This window comes from Anoplolepis gracilipes, chromosome 5 (genome assembly GCF_047496725.1).
Source record: "Anoplolepis gracilipes chromosome 5, ASM4749672v1, whole genome shotgun sequence".
In the NCBI taxonomy this organism is placed as follows: domain Eukaryota; kingdom Metazoa; phylum Arthropoda; class Insecta; order Hymenoptera; family Formicidae; genus Anoplolepis; species Anoplolepis gracilipes.
In genome coordinates this window covers 7,286,815-7,305,179 of record NC_132974.1, presented here as the reverse complement: position 1 = coordinate 7,305,179, position 18,365 = coordinate 7,286,815, and the positions used below count along the sequence as shown (strand labels likewise).

Genomic DNA, 18,365 nt, shown 5'->3' with positions numbered 1-18,365 from the left:
TGTCAGCTGTTCAATATGGAACGATAGCAAAGTGCAGTCACTTGTAGGAGTCGGTCAACCTCGGATACAATTATCAAGCCAACCAGTCAGTCAAACGAGTGGATCCTCGTATTATCGTGTGCAAGAGTGAGTGTGAATTGGAGAGACAGAGATAGACAGATAGTGAAAGAGAACAAGGACCACGCCGTGTGTGGCAAGCGGCCGTAGAAGAGAGAGAGAGAGAGAGAAAGAGACAGAAAGAAAGAGCGTTCGCGTACGCGCGCCACTCGTACAATTTATGCGAGATCTCACGCCAGATCAACCTGGATGTATTAACGCAGGGGCTAAAATACAGCATATCAGGACTAATGAACCTCGCAACAAATCAGGCGTCCGACACGACGTCCGACACGCAGAGTAATGGTCCGTACTTTGTTAACTTCAATCAGGACTGCACGTAAGTTTGTCGCCGTCGTATCTGGCATCTTCGAGTATTGGTGTTTCATCCCACAACGCGAGGGATTATTATTGTCCCCCACCTTTTTTTTTCTATCTCCCTTAACCTCCCCGAGCCTCGCCCGTCGTTTCCGTTTCGATCGTTCTACGCGTCGTTGACGCGTGTCGCGTTTCTTTCTTCCTCAATAATTTCTCGTATAACGCGCATGACTCGCGCCTCGCAATCAAGTCATCGCGTCGCACGCTCCATGTTTTCCTCGCGCCAATGTTTTCATTGTCTGCGTCATATGTTGCTTCCCCTTTTACCGATTAATTGCGCGTTAACGAGAGACCAAATGTTTTCTTTATGTTACCTTGTGTTACGTTACGTTACGTTACGTTACGCCCCATTGTGCGGTAACGTGCGTTACGTATAAGAAAATAAAATATTCATCGTCAATCTGGCCTTTCTACTCACGTTGCTTTATTCAAGGACCTCACCTCCTTCCTGATCCTCGTCCTCGGATGATTGCGTATCATTTAATCCGTTATTTTTATTTTATACACGATACTCTTGCGCGATATAAGCGATGGTTGCAGCAAAATGATAGAAAAACAAAGAACTTGTAGCGCTCTATTTTTCTAAACAGATTGCACAAGTTTATATTTTAAATACATTTGTGTCACAGTTATTTAAATAAAAAAGAAAAGAAGAGTGTCTGTAAAGAAAAAAACCTATTTCTGAATAAAAGATTTGATTTTTTTCAGATCTTTGGCAGTAGGATCAAAGTCAGGATATAAACTTTATTCTATCAGTTCTACTGGCCATCTTGAAAAAATATACGAAAATGGTAATAATTTGTGTTTTTTTTTCTGTATTCAATATGTGTTATAAAATTTTCTATGCTTTAATGTTTCTTGGAATTCCTTGTGTTATTAATTGGTGTTTTTCCATTTCTTTTTTGAGATGATACAGACTTTGAGGATATATGTATTGTTGAGCGATTATTTAGCAGCAGTTTGGTGGCGATTGTTAGTCTTAAATCCCCTCGTACGCTGACAGTATGTCACTTTAGGAAAGGGACAGAAATATGCAACTACAGTTATTCAAATACGATTTTGGCTGTGAAACTCAACAGAGCGGTAAGATATCAAAAATTATGTTTGCATTAGCAAAGCTATAAATATCATACATATTTGCATTTACATACAAACACAAAAAAGTTATATTTCAAAAACAAGTTTATATTTGGCATATGAATTTTTTTGCTCTTTGGATCTTATCTATATAATGTCCATTTGTATAATACTTCTCATATTGAAAAAAAAAATATCTAGTATATTCTAAAATCTGATATATTTTGTTTATTTGTGAAATAAATTAACTTTGATACTATAAAATAATACATGTTCAATGTTTTCTGATAACTATGAAAATACAAAAATAATATTAATTTCAGAGATTGGTGGTATGTCTGGAAGAATCGTTATACATTCATAATATACGCGATATGAAAGTGCTGCATACAATTCGTGATACTCCACCTAATCTTACAGGCCTTTGTACCCTTTCGCCAAATAGTGACAATTGTTATTTAGCTTATCCAGGTTCGAATACAATTGGAGAAGTGCAAATATTTGATGCAATCCATCTTGTACGTATTTTAATCAAATCTGAATAAATTAATGAAAATTTTAATGTATCAGAACTAAGAATTTACAAAATTTTTTCACATGTATGTAGCAAGCCAAAACAATGATACCCGCACATGATAGTCCATTGGCAGCAATTGCTTTCAGTTCGACTGGCACCAAAGTGGCAACAGCCTCTGAAAAGGGCACTGTGATTAGAGTTTTTGATGTAAGATAAATTTTAGATATAATGTATATATGGCTACATTATTTCTTTAACTGTTTTAATAATTACTAACAATTATTTCTATGTTTGCAGGTTCATGAAGGTACAAAGTTATTCGAATTTCGGCGCGGAGTAAAACGATGCGTCACGATAAACAGTCTTTCTTTTAGTATGGATTCTATGTGGCTCTGTTGTTCTAGTAATACAGAAACTGTGCATATATTCAAATTGGAGGAACCAAAGGAAATTGGGTAGGTGCCGATGACCGCATATCTATAAATATTGCTTTTGCGATATAAATATCGTTTTAGTATAAAAAACTCACTTGTGTTATCATAGGCCAAATAAACAAACTGCAGAAGAAGCACAAAGTTGGATGGGATATCTGACAAAGGCTGTGACAGCGTCAGCTACATATTTGCCGTCGCAAGTGACTGATGTTTTTACTCAAGGACGTGCTTTCGCTAGCGTCCATCTACCATTTCAAGGATTGAAAAATGTTTGTGCCATCACTGTGTGAGTTGGAAAATTTATGTTATTTTAAAATTGTATGTATTGCACATTAAATCCATTATATATATATATATATATATATATATATATACACATCATATTGTCATATATTTATTTTATGTTTTAGAACACACAAAGTACCAAAACTATTAGTAGCTAGCGCTGATGGTTACTTGTATGTCTATTCTGTGGATTTATCGGAAAGTGGATGTTGCGCCCTTATAAAACAACATAGGTTCGTAATATTCATTATATTTTCAGTTAAATCGACTCTTGCGAAATCAAGTGATTGCAGCCTACTAATGATGATACATAGTACATACACTTTTAAAAGTTTGCAAAACATATAAGGATTTAAAAAATTTAATCTGAAATTATTTTCAACAGAAAACTTTTTTCGATTTGATATAAAATTAATATAATGTGTTTTTTCATTTTTATGTCGCACATAATAATCATTTTTATATTCTGCAAAGAGAAAGAGTTCTATTGTGATTGTTATAAATTGTACATTATTGGATTAAAATATGATATGCTTTTTAACTCTCAAGTAAGAAATATGAATATATTGATATGTGAACTGAAATAAAGGTGTCTTATTTTTCACAGATTAGATGATAAGGATCGAGATGAGTCAGATTGTGGCGGTTCCGGTTCCGGAGCAGCAGCTACCGCAAATAGTACAAATACAGGTATGAAGAGACACTATTGGACTGTTAGTTTTAGAGTAGATTAATTGAAGCGAGTTGACGATAAAGATACATTACCGACAGTTAAATTGACAGATAAAAGTACATAATGCAAGACTTTTCTTTTTCGTATATCCAGTATAAAATATTTGAATGTGTATAGAGTTTCTTTTGTCTGTTTTATTTAAAGTTGCAATTTGTGATAAGTTTTGCAATTATTCACTAACAGAATATATCAAGTATTTTCTTCTCTCAAGGCATGTCACACATACATAAAACACATACATACAGTTGGTACTGGCAGATTCATGAATATTTTATCCTCTAAAACTAAAATAAATGTATCAAAAAGTATACACAATACATCTGGCTGAATATAAGAAAAAAGAAATATTGTTTATTTCATTCAGACAATAATTACGAATAATCTGTTGACAACAAAAATTCAATAAAAATGTATATAATCTGAAATTTTTCTTTAAAACAATATTTCATTAAAATAGTATAAGAATCAAATAACATAATGAAATATATGTATTATTAATATAAATATTTTTACTATTTCCATTGTAATTTTGCTTCATGTTTTATTGTGTAATATAGGTAAATTGCTACTTTGTGTATTTCTAGATAGATTCTGCTATAGCATCTTTATTAACATTAATTCAGTAGTTGCAAAACGCTTATATCGTTGGCTATGTACCATACATGTATATTTGTGTGCGTGTATGCGTGTGCACGAAACGTGTGAACGTACGCGTTCCGGACGCCTTTATTTATTTATTTTTTTTTTTTTTTTTTTTTTTTTTTTTTATAATTTGCTTCACATATATCTTCTTTTTCTCGCTTCTAGCCTCTTAAATGAAATAAACCAAACTTCTTCAGGGGGCTCAGGGGAGGGGGGTGGGGACAACGATAGTTGACTTTACTTGATGTAATTTTTTTCTTTTTAATATCCACCGAAGCCTGCATAAATAGCTACGCGGGTGTGTTGCGTGGCCGCTCGCCAGACTCCATGTCAGGTACTGGTATGTCCTCTATTCTGTCCCTCGATTTTTTTTTTCGCTCTCATTCTCCGTACACGAGATACCTAATTCTCCTCTAGAGTTTTTCTTTTTTTCTATATGCCTCACTACTAGCATTCGCGCATTTATTGTTTAAGTTCACGCAGCAAAAGGAAGAATGAGAGCAATGCTGAATAATAATATGCCTTTTTATACACGGTTTATAACTCTTTGTTAATATAAACAATTTTAATTAAACATTATTATTATATATCACATTATAGATAGTACAAATTTATTACGCTTATTAACTTTAGACTGATCAAATTTTTTAAGAAAAATGTGTATATTATATATATATATACATATATATATATATATATATATATATATATATATATATATATATATATATACACATATATATATATATATATATATAATCATATATGTGCACAGGATATGCATGTTAGCACTAGTCTTTATTCTCGGGATAAACCACTATGCACGTATGCAAATTGTTTTACTGGTCAGTAGATATATAACAATTATTGCATCTACATGCTATTAGGAAAGATCTTCAGAATTCCTATAAGAAGTAGTTTATTTTTAGAAGAAACTACCTCATAAACATCCTATTATTATAACAATATTAACAATTGTGTATATAGTGATTATTCTAACATATGATCACTAAAACTGTGTGATATTAGTATCCTTCACTGTATGACAGGTAATAGCGATGTATTCTAAGAATAATCTTACTCACATCAATCAAAGAGTACATGTATGACGTACTTCTATTAATAATATTATTTCTATATGTTAAGTTCAGTTCTTAATTATATAAAAAAGCATAACAAAAAGTAAAAACTATCTATTTTCTCTTCTTTTCTTTTATATCAAAATTAAATCGATATGAAATTAACTACTTTAAAAAATGTAATAATAATATATATTAAAAAAAAAATTGAATATTAAATAGCTTGAGTACAAAATCGAAGAAAATAATATAGTTTTATTGTCAGCAAATTTTTTTTAGTTTTGTTAATATTGTTTTATATTTAAAAACATATATCGTCAGGAGTGCCTTTTGCAAAAGACAAAATAGTATGTTATTTACATACATACGAATATTTATAGGACGATTGTTACATAACTGATAATCATATACATAATTTATATTAATTCTTAAAAATTTTACTTATTGTTAATATCTTATATATCACATACAACAATAATATATATTATCGAATTAAATCCCTGTGTAATTTATATTATTTATTTCATTTTATTTATTTATTTTTTTTTTAACATCATTTTCATGAACGAATTCATTAGTGAATGTACTTCACGGCAATGTGACGTAGACAATGGTCAATGAAATATTTATTATTTGCACTCAGATGGAAATATATTCCCCAAGTATTCGAATTCGTAGAGCGCTGATATTCTAATCTTGAAATCATGGATTTTATTGACTGAATTTACATGAACAAGGATCAGTATTAGAATATATATCTGAATGCATAAAATATATCATATATCATTGAACGCTAATCGTCTGTATACATCTTTATCGTTATATCCGCTCTGAGATAATATGATGAAGAAACTTTATAATTTGAATATAAATGGATTTGTAGAATCTGAGAAGTATCAAGAGATGATAGCAGCGACAGAAAGCCCACCGAAAGGCGGCGGCCCATTCCGTTTGGATGACGATACTGAATTTCCACCTGTCACGCAAAGGACAGACTAAGCGTAACATACACATACACAATTAAGGCATATCAAAAGCTCAAGACAAGCGAAGATATGAAAACCGTGTAAGAGCAACGATTGTGACGAGCGAAAGGACAAAAAGAAAGGCACAGAGTGCAGAAGATGTCCAGTATTTACACAGACGGCCGTATATCCAGTACTCCAAGTTCAGTAGAACTAAATCTGTAGGTGATATTACCGAGAATGTTACATATCTAAAGTATGTATTAAAGATTTAAATAAGATACGTCGAGTCGAAAAAATCGATTTTATTAGTAGTTTAAAAAAAAATCGATGTATATTGCAGGAGAAGAAGGGAACATACCTTTGAGGTAACACTCTCGGTCATATTACTGAGCTATCGGATTAAGCAAAATTTCTTTCATCATTCGTTAAACAAGTATTTGCCCGAACGAATGCAATATCATACAAAGAATATAGTAATCCAATGATAACGATTTTAAAACGTTTGTCATAGGAATTACGGGGCAAAAAATTTTTTACACAGATATATATAGAAAAGGAGTCACACTTGTGTGCCAGCAAAATTATTTTTACAATTCTATATAGACGAATATTTGTACAAAAAATATGCGTTTTTATGTAGCCTAAGACGCTGAGACAAAGGAACAGTATACTTCAATTTCGGAATTCTACTCCGACGCACAATTCAACGATAAATAATTGTGAAATCATGAATCAGCGCAAATTGTTTTACGTTTGTTTTATCAAATGCGATGTGCCATTTAATAATATGTCTGTATTAAATCAATTGAAAACGATAATTGCGATCTATTCAAATCAACATGTGAAAATATTATCTGTCCAAATAATTGATGTAAGCAAATATCCTCTATTTAAAAATTTGACTTTTGTTCACAAATCCATAATAATAGTTAGCGACTCATTTCAATGCCGACGTATCTATTCGTGATGAAATATTTATCATAAATAAATCATGTTTATATAAATTGTGTTATATTGTCTAAAAATCTGTATAAACGTAATTAATTTCCTGCATTTTATTCCATTACATGAAAATCATAAAATAGTTAAATAAATTTTCGTTAAATTAGAACATGTTCGAGCATTAGATGTAGCTCACATTTCACTTTGTTACAAGTTTTTCATTGGATTACTATATTTTTTGACAGAATCATTGTCTTCTGTGTTCAATAAAGAAAGCTGATCATCTTTTCTAGTAAAAATGTAAAGATTATAAATATGGAAAACTGTTGAACGATGAACTTTAGTTATAATTCTTGTATAAAATGTAAAAGATTGACATACATTAGCTTCTTATGGAAGAAATGATCAGGTTGTATAATTTTACCAAAAATATATTAATGTTCTTTGTTGGCATTTAGAGTTCAAAAAGTACTTCAATTTTTACATGTTAATTTGAGATAATGAACTGATGACAAATGATACGATATAAGTGTTTAAAAAGAGTGGAAAAAAAAAAAGTTCATTCCAGTTTGTTTCTTTTAAAAAACCGAGATAATTCTAGACAAGTTATCATATCAACAGGATAATTTCTGATAACTACAATATTGAATTTTAAAATTCAATAAAAATTTTATATCTTATTATCAAACATTACCATGCTGTATCTTATGCTTTATATTAGGCAAATGTTATGTATATGTAACTGTATCAAATGTGCAATAAGTCTTGAGCGCTTTTTCAGATTATTGAAAATTATCATGACATGTTTGTAATTTGTATAAATAGCTAACTAATGATAAGGACAGAGAATCTTCGATACATTTGTGTTTTACCGTTAGTACCGACTCGAGTTTAATTGTGAATAAAGTTTCTCCTCTGATCGGTGCCAATTTACCAGAATGTAAGACGACACTGGCGCTGGCGAAGATATTTTATCGTTATATAATTAAGTAAAATACAGATGCGTTTTTTCTTTCATAATTCTTCGTAGCGTATTGCATGTAATTTTAATGTATCTTATAATATCTCCGGTTACAATAGAAAGTTTCTTTCGTGTGAATTGAAGTATACGGCGCGATCGTGAGTATGTCAGTATCGTAGATCGACAATGTGTCATGTTGTTACGGCGGTTTTATACTAACGAGTTTTATTTGGTAAATAATCTTACTTTTATAAAGATATAAATAAATGCATTGGTTCACAACCAATTGTACATATGAACGTGCTAAGGCTTAAGCTTTGAACGTTATTGCGTATGAAGTTTCTTATCAATACACGTGATTGTACTGGTCTGCAAATGGAAAAAAAATATTGTGAGTCTCTGTCTCCTTGTCTATAATTGGTTCAACGTCCTATTTTTATTTGTATTTAATAAAATTGCTGACGATTTTCTATAAACCGATTATGATTTTCTTATTAAAAATTGCATTATCACAATTGCATTTTTTCTTTTTATTAATATGGAAACTTGCTGATTTTATTTCATTCAGAATTATATATCGTAAGAAAGCGGTGAAATAATCATTATAGTTTCCAAATAAAAAAATAAACGAATTTTTTTAAATATTTTTTACCAAAGATATTCTTGGCATTTAAATTAACATTCTTATTATGTGTGCAAAATCCGATATTCCAATATTTATTGAAATGGAGCAGGAATTTAAAAATGTGAATTTAAAATAAATATATACTGTAAAAAATTTAAAGCTTTAGATAGTATAAGAAACAAGAAGAAAATAAACTAAAAAAACAATGAAAAGAAGATTCTAATATAAAAATAAATTGAAAGAGATAATGAGCCAATGCATAAGAAATAAAGGCGCAAGATAATTTTATTTAGTGAATAACTACAAAAATAAAATATTGACAATGACGAGATTGCTAAAAATCGGGAATATAACTGCACAATTTTAAAGTTAAATAATATACAAAAATAAAATTTAAATCCTGCGTCATGCCCTTCCCACCTTCTCACTGTCTTTTGATTAACAAATAGTTTCATATCGGTTCCAGCCGTTAAGATAGTTTGTAATAATTGTTAATGAAATAAAAAAGGCTAGAAACATCAAACAATTAAAATAATTTTTATTAAACAATAAAAAAAACAGCTATAACTCATAAATTGATACCGAACGTTTTACATAATACATATAAAATAATCATAGAGAATTTATCGAAGATTTGAGATTCTCGGTGTGTGTTTATTTTCTTTTGTGTTTACCATGTGCCTTAATATGTTAAATTTGTTTTTGTCGTTTATTATTTTATCTCAGAATATTAACGAATTATAACGTCTCCGCCTATTGTACTCTCTCTTTGTCTTCATATATGATTGCTTAACAAGCCTTTTCTAATTATAAATTTGATTTTATTTAATTAATTATTATTGTTTGATATTCTTAGCTTTTTTTATTTAATTAATAATTATTACAGACTATCGGCTAGAACCGATTTGAGATTTACCATTTGTTAATCGATATTGAGAAGACATTAAGAAGGGCATGACGCAGGATTTCAATTTCTTTTTTTATATACTTTAAAATAAGCATAAAATTATATTCTATTTTTAATTATTTCAATATTGTCAATACTTTTTTTTACTTTTGTAGTTATTCAGTGAAAATAGTCTAACAATAAGTCTAAGAAAAGGACCGAAACGAATGTCTTAAAGAAAGACTTTTTCAATTATCTTGAGTGTTTATTTTTTGGCTCTCATTGTTCCATTATCATTTTCAAAAATAAATGAGAGAGAATGTACTTGGCTCTTATTAGTTAGCATTTCCTTCTTATTTTTTATATTATTTATTAGATTAGAATCTTTATTTTTAGTATTTTTTAGATAGAATACTTTTTAGATAAATTAGAATATGTAAATTTTTTTGTAATTATGTTTTAATAATATTTATAAAAGAAAAATTTTTTTTATGCACTAAATTTGAAATATTACTTTTGTGAAAACGATAAGATTGTAAAGTTCCGTATCAAGTATCAGTCGTTATCTAGAGAACAGTTCTCTAATGGCGTATTAATTTATATATATGATATTATATTTTTTTAAATAATTCTATTGGAACTTATGTTAAACAGTATGTTAATCGTGTACGATCAATTACGTAACAATATTAACAAACTTGCTAATATCATAAAGAAATGAATATTTTCTTTTATCCGAGTTGTATTTATATTCTCTTATTCGGCTTAATTTTTATCAGATATCTCAACGTTTATAAAACTGCGAAATTATAATTGTGTGATCTGAACAATGAGATTCAGAAAGGCTTTTTGGTCATATATGGATAATTTACTATTAAGGAATACTTGTAAAATCGTCAACATACATTTTTATCAATTATGACAATTTTATCTCGACATGGCATAATTTTTTATATTACTGTAATTTGTGAATATGAACAACAGAATGTATTCTGAGTAAGTACAGTGATAATGCAGCAAAAGGGTCTATTCCGATTTAAACTCCTAACACACACAAACGAATAATATAGTAAAATACGTAATTACTAACATATATAAAACTCTATGGTAAAGATGCAATAGATTAGGTATGCAATATATATGTTTTTAAATATATACCTACATATATATATATATATATATATATATATATATATATATATATATATATATATGCACGTATGACATAAAGTTATATTTCCACTTTATAATCTTCTTGTCTCATATAATTACCAGTGATTAATGAAAATCAATGATGCGATTATATTCCCGCTGCATCGATGCCACCACCTTGTTTAAGAGAAAAAGATAATTTGATGCGATAATATAGTTCTGCTAAAAAACAATGTTTTGTTAAAATAGAAGATGGCTAAATGGCGCGAAAATAATTGTCCGACAAAGTAGTTTCAATCTATATTTTATATCTGAATGATTCTCAGCTACATGGATTAGGGTTCACGTCTTTTTACAAACACAAAGCTTTATATATATCTTATATAAAAGAGAAAAAAACGAATTTGAAAATTTTGAATATCCATGAATAACGAACAAATTGAAAGCCGAACACTGAAATTAAAATACAAGTCAATACTTTTCCCAATACAATTTTTATATAAGATTTTCTTATATTTATTTATATTAATATTAAATTATATAAATATATATATTAATACTAAAATTATATAAAAATTATATAATTGTTTAAGTATAATTTTATGTATTTTAATATAAAATTATTTTAATTTAAAAAGATTAATTTTTATATAATTTATTATTAATATATTTGTTTATTTTTATTTATTAATGATTCAAAGTATTATTTGAACCATAAATTAAATTAAAACGTGCATATGTTTTCCTATGACTCTCCAGCTCCTACAACGAAAAGTAAAGATATTTTGTGTTTGTCTCGTAGGAGTTGTTGAAGTCATAAAAAAGAGCGTGTACGCTTTAATTTAACTTATCTGCTAATGATGGCCCAAGTAAAAGATCAAAAAATATAACAGGCAGACAAGAATTTTGTACAACTCTGAGAAAGAATTGGTGGTCCATGAATGTGTTAGATTTTTTCCTTTTGTTTTTTTATTGGTATAAACTGAAACTTCTCCATGTTCTTATACTTCCAGTAATAATTTGTGGATATTTAAAGTGTTTAACTTTGTTTTTGTATAAGATATATATATATATATATATACATATATATATATATATATATATATATATATATATATATATATATATATATATACAGCTTTGTATCTGTAGGAGAAGAGCATCTTATACAAAATTTCCGATATTTTATTCGTTATATTTCGCTCTTTATTTTTCAATTGTTCCACTTAAAAACGATCCCTGTGCAAAATTTTATGCGGTAACAAACAGGCCCTTTTGTCGTATGTTCACTGTAATGACATATAAGGAAACGAAAACTTAGCTATAGAGATCGTCATCCCCATCATCTTGAAAGGCTTGATCGCCTTGCGTGTTATCTTGAGCACCGCCTGCTCCACTTTGTGGAAATCTGTAAATATTTTTTCCTCTTTTTATTAAAAATGATATATATATAAACTCCTCTCTATTGAGAAGACATATTCATCTTGAACGATATTTGATATTTATAGTTTTAAGGAATAAGTATTCTTTAATCTTATTAATTCTATTAATTGTTGTATACATGCATATGTTACTGCAAATATAATTAATTGATTACTATAATTATTGATAATTATACATAATTAATATAGATAGTGTGATTCATTTCATCAAAATAATCATCTTTATTCATAATTTTATATAAATTTGTAAAATTATAATTATATTTAAAATTATGTTATATTTAAATATATAAAATTTATTAAAATTAACATCATTGGTAATTATGTATAATTGCTAATAATTATGCAATTGTCAAATTTATGATCACATATATATATATATATATATATATATATATGCAAATCGGAATTAAAAAAACTATTACCTGAAATTAGTTCCGAACCCTCGGGACTGTTGAAGCGTTTGTGCAAACATCTCATATTTGCGAATATCGTTGTCAGATACTGAACGGCGTGCAAACCTCATTGCTTCCTCAAAATGAGCTCGCGTTATTTCTGGTACAGGATCATCTTCATCCATCTAGAATAAGTGTGCAGTAAAAATTTTAGAATTTAGAAATGATGTACAATGTACATATATTGATAATTCTTATCTGAATTCAATTATTTTAATATTTATATATAACTTTACATTTTTTAATACTGCATATATCTTTTAATACTGGAACTATATAATTATTATTATATATCATGAAAGAAAACTTTTTCCTGTAACCAAAAAACATTATATATATATATATATATATAATGTTTTTTGGTTACAGGAAAAAGTCTTCTTTCATGATATATAATATATATATATGTATGTATATATATATATATATATATATATATATATATATATATATATCTCACGAAATATATATAATTGTATAATTTATCATAAAAATAAAAGATGAATAAGAGAACTCTCTCTATCAATAACATGAAGCAATATGAAACAATATGAAGCAATACGTCGAGTTCTGATTCAGATATGATTCATACAAATGACACATCAGAAATAAGTCTTTGAAGTAACGCAAATTAAAAATGCTTCTAAGATACTTACATCCATAGATGCAGATGGATTACTAGCTCGTTCTTTTTCCCTACGAATTTCAGTTTCAATGCACTGCCTAATGGCAAGTTTACATGCACGTTGGCAGATTTCTGTAAGGTCAGCACCAGAGAATCCATGCGTGACTTTGGCTATATAGCTTAAGTCTACATCCTAATAAAAAAATATTTTTTTTTAAGTACTGATTAAAAATCATAAAGTAAAATTATCGATATATAACAATATTAGATATATTATCACATTGTTTAATTTGTATTTTTTTATATAAATTTATGTATATTTCAGTAGTTATTACCTTAGCTACGGGCGATTTCCGGAGGTTAGCACGGAATATCGCTTCTCGGGACTTTTCGTCTGGTAATGGTATGTAAATCAATTGATCTAATCTACCAGGTCGTAAAATTGCTGGATCGATAATATCAGGACGATTTGTCGCTCCTATAATAAATACATTCTTCTTCGCACCCATACCGTCCATTTCCGTTAGTATTTGATTTATTACACGATCTGCCGCACCACCAGCATCCCCGACAGTACCTCCACGAGACTTTGCAATAGAATCAAGTTCGTCGAAAAACAATACACAAGGAGCAGCTGATCTTGCCTGAAATAATTCCTCATTAAATAATTACCTTAGATTAGTTACAAAAAAAAATGTGAGAATGCTGACCTTATCGAAGACATCTCTGACGTTAGCTTCTGATTCTCCGAACCACATAGTCAATAATTCAGGACCCTTGACAGAAATGAAATTTGCTTGACACTCGTTGGCAATTGCTTTGGCCAATAGCGTCTTACCACAACCAGGTGGACCATAAAATAGTACGCCTCTTGACGGTTGCATACCGAATTTCAAAAATTTATCAGGATGCTCCACTGGATACTGCATACACGTAAAATACGTTAGATACATATTAAACATATTATTTAAAACTCGTATGTCTCGCATTTCTTACCTGCACCAATTCTTGTAACTCCATTTTAACGTTTTGTAAACCTCCAATATCATCCCAGGTGACTGTCGGTACCTCCACAATCGTTTCGCGTAAAGCACTCGGACTGCTCTTCGTCATTGCATACTTTAACAGAAACACACTTTCACTTAGAAAGCTACGCAAATTGTGCGAATTAATTTAGTATAAAACCGAGATAATAGTTCACCTTAAAGTTTTCCATAGTTACTGCAAGAGAAGAGAGAACCTCTGCATCTATATGATCGTCCTCCAAATCAATAAGATCCATCTTTTCGCGAATCTGTTGGAGAGCCGCTTCAGAACATAAAGACGCTAAATCAGCACCAACGTGTCCATGAGTTTCCGCCGCAATCTAAATTTAAATATATATATTTTATTATATCATGTTACAATATAAAATATAACTTTAATCTGTTAAAAATAGTGTATGCAAATAAATATGATATGCATACCTCTTCCAAATCAACATCGTCGGCGAGTTTCATATTCTTCGTGTGGATTCTCAAAATTTCCAACCGACCAGTAGCATCTGGTATACCAATGTCAATTTCTCTGTCGAAACGTCCGAATCGGCGTAATGCACCATCGATGCTGTTTGGTCGATTAGTAGCTGCCATTACAATCACATGGGAACTTTGTTTCATGCCATCCATTAGCGTCAATAATTGTGACACTATACGTCTCTCAACCTCACCATGTGTCTATAAATCAAAGAGAAATATAATTTTCATTTTAACGTAATTTGAAAAAAAATATTAAGTTTGACTCAATAAACCTTTTCACGTTTCGGCGCGATAGCATCCAGTTCATCAATGAATATAATTGCCGGAGAATTTTTCTCAGCTTCCTCAAATGCCTTCCGCAAATTACTTTCAGACTCACCAGCCAACTTGCTCATTATTTCAGGACCTATATGAAAAAAGAGAAACTAAGTTTTATACTTTTTATTTAATCAAAGATCAAGGCTCTAAAAATCACTAAAAAATTTATAAAGAGCCAAATCTGTTTGTCAGTGCATGTAATTTAATAAAAATCAATCAAAAAATTACAAAATATATATTTTGATTCTTGTCTGAATCTTTTCAATGTATAATAGAAAAAAATGAGAAAATTAAACATTAAAAACCTTGATAAACCAAAATTTTTATCTAATATTATCCTGGTATTAATTAGATTATATACCATTTATAAGAAAGAAAAATGCTCCAGTTTCATTTGCTACAGCACGAGCAATAAGAGTTTTTCCTGTTCCTGGTGGTCCATACAACAATATACCACGTGGTGGTTTAACACCAATAGCTTTAAATAAGGATGGATGTCGTAGAGGTAATTCTACCATTTCCTTAATTTGTGCCAATTGTTTACGAACGCCACCGATATCATCGTAACCAACAGCATTTAATGCTTCTTCCTCCTCCTATAAGAAATGTTTTTTTTATTTCCTGCATTTACATTAAAAATAAAATATTATAAAATATTGCAAATATCTCTGACCTCTCGTTTAATTGGATCACCTTCACAATGTATCACTGTGTCAGGTGCCACAATGCAAAATGGTCCTGGATCTGTTTCCACCACTTTGAATTCCACAGCACGCATTCCTCCTCGTACAATGAAATTATCATCTTTATGAATAGGACGATATGCTTCTAAGAAGTATGGCTTTAAATATACCTCAAATAGATTTCTGTGAATAGTGCATAGTAATTATATATATATATTTTTTTGTATATATATTGTATTTTCATAGTATTTTTATATATATGTTATGTTTGTATTTGAAAAAAAATAATATTACATAATTAAAAGTATATAAAAAATTTGATTTATAAAGAAACTAATTATTATTTTCTAATAATTAGATATTTCAAGCTATCTCATTTCAGAAATTCTGAATAATCAAGTTTCATAACACATATAATTAAATTTTGTTAAATTTACCCAGTTAGACCATCGACAGTATCGTCCATCGGCAATACATGAATACGCTTTCCATATTTGACTTCTGGACATGCTTGTACAGAAACAACATCACTCAGACGTACACGTAAGTTATTTCTGACAACTCGATTCATACGAATTTTCTCATCTGGGCAGGTATCATCAGAAAGTACAATACATACTGTTTCTTTACGTCTTTTGCCTTTTAACAAAACAGTATCTCCACGAAACAATTGAAGCTCATCCATTTTTGCCTGAGAAAGCGCTACCACAGAATTGTCATCTGCAATAGCTTCATCGACCAATAGTCTGTTTGGCCTATCCTTCTTACGAAGGATAGCAGTCGCCAAATCTTCACCACTGCAATTAGAAAAACATTGATTGATTATATTTCAAATATAAGTTTTAATGCATGTTAATATACTGTTATAGTATATATATTAGTCTTATGGTATGTATATTATTCTTTTGTACAAGTGTATATATATATATATATATATATGCATATGTATAATATTCTATATCTTACAAGTAAAAATTAATTTATATTTGAAACTTTTTATTGCACATTAACAATATATACTAATATAAGTGAAAAGTAGAACTCTTTTTGTCAAAGCTGTTAATTTTGAAGAAAATAAGTTGAAAGATTATTCTATAAAAAAAACCTTTAAAACTTTTTATTAAAATACACAAGTACTCCAATAGTAGAAGTTGAGAAATATAAACTGGAAAACCACGATGTATAATAATGAAACAAAACTGATCACACAATGATGATAAAAAAAATCTTTAAAACTCTTTATTAAACTATCAAGAACTTTTTCTTAAGTAATTAATTAAATACTTAATTAAATATATATTAACAGAAAATATTAAAAAATTAATTAATATAATAAAATAATATTGAATGTACGATATATTTATACAGATTTCCATATATTATATTCTATGACACACATATACACGCACACATATATACATACACATATATATATATGTATGTAGGTACATGTATATATATATATATATATATATATATATTTGTGTATGTGTGTGTGTATCATATTTATTTCATTTATTAGAATCTTCAGATAATATATTATTATATCAAAAGATATATGACGAGTAATATGTGAAATATTTAATATTTTCATAAATACGTTTAAATAACAAATATAAAATTACTATAGTAAAAACATTATTTACTCCTATATTCATAATTTTCATATTCGAGTTTATGATACATGAACGATCTCCGTATTGTACAATGGTGTCATTAATGCAATCATTAGTATTTCTTTCTTGTCATGTTTAGTTCATATACAGCCATAATCGGCAAAAAATTGATATGCGTGATTCACATCAGTAAAAACGGTACAATTTTCAAATTATCGAAAAACGCGAGTACAGTGTAAATTCATGTTTCATTCTAATATTAAACATGTAATATCATGTACGGAGTGACGAATGCAGATATTCACGAAAACAAAGCGTCGCGTCGACATGATGACATCGTGAAATTGAGAGAGTCGTCTCGTGTTTCACACTTTATCTACACACGCGCTCTGCGATTTTACAATCACTAATGAGAAATCTATAATGAAAATTATCGTAAGTATGCCGTTCCGCCGGAATTCCACAATTTTTCTTACCTTTTCGGATCACTCATCGTTCAACCTTTGATCAACGTAGAGAAATACAAGTATGGACACTTGATGTCGGCACCTTTCGATCTGTGGCTGTGGCAAGTCCAGTGTAGAAAGACTGTGAGATGTGAGACTACGAGACCGTGATGCGAATGTGAAATATCCCACTGACAGAACCTTCCGTGCGCATGCGTGAATGGCGTTCCGTCCACGTAACCAACTTCAGCCTATCCGTGCTCCACACATATAGGCTTAGTTTACACCAATTCAACAACAATTCCTACAGTCTTACGTCTTACGCTTACGTTTTAAAATCTAATTGGGTGCCTTCCATTCTTCTAATAAAATGGAATGGCTGTGATTGGTGAATAGTACTTACGTCTATACGTCGGTATAAACTAGGTTATAGATGCGATATAAAACGTATATTGCACGATCATGGTGGATGGTAGAATGTATCAAAA

General features: G+C 29.5%; 2 protein-coding genes across 5 annotated transcripts; one reads left to right on the top strand and one right to left on the bottom strand.

The window, feature by feature from the left end:
* Positions 1–10: 10 nt before the first annotated feature.
* Atg18a (Autophagy-related 18a) lies at positions 11–8,588 on the top strand. 4 transcript variants are annotated; one of them, XM_072892128.1, is made up of 11 exons: positions 11–436; positions 1,183–1,265; positions 1,391–1,557; positions 1,875–2,069; positions 2,159–2,275; positions 2,366–2,523; positions 2,612–2,788; positions 2,913–3,020; positions 3,395–3,477; positions 4,440–4,502; positions 6,125–8,588. In XM_072892128.1, exons 1-11 carry the CDS (start codon positions 348–350, stop codon positions 6,238–6,240), a joined length of 1,356 nt encoding a protein of 451 aa, XP_072748229.1. In that variant the 5' UTR covers positions 11–347; the 3' UTR covers positions 6,241–8,588. The 4 variants fall into 4 exon arrangements, with proteins under 4 accessions (XP_072748229.1, XP_072748227.1, XP_072748228.1 ...); XM_072892126.1 differs by having other exon boundaries at positions 12–436; positions 1,382–1,557; XM_072892127.1 differs by having other exon boundaries at positions 13–436; positions 1,382–1,557; positions 4,440–4,496.
* Positions 8,589–10,469: 1,881 nt separating this feature from the next.
* Positions 10,470–18,066, bottom strand: Ter94 (transitional endoplasmic reticulum ATPase TER94). Its single transcript, XM_072892120.1, has 13 exons — positions 17,908–18,066; positions 16,253–16,612; positions 15,806–15,998; positions 15,494–15,728; positions 15,087–15,220; positions 14,764–15,012; positions 14,499–14,663; positions 14,294–14,416; positions 14,008–14,220; positions 13,633–13,941; positions 13,329–13,490; positions 12,643–12,797; positions 10,470–12,183 (listed from the first exon to the last, which is right to left on the bottom strand). Exons 1-13 carry the CDS (start codon positions 17,922–17,924, stop codon positions 12,093–12,095), a joined length of 2,406 nt encoding a protein of 801 aa, XP_072748221.1. The 5' UTR covers positions 17,925–18,066; the 3' UTR covers positions 10,470–12,092.
* Between the last annotated feature and the right edge of the window lie 299 nt (positions 18,067–18,365).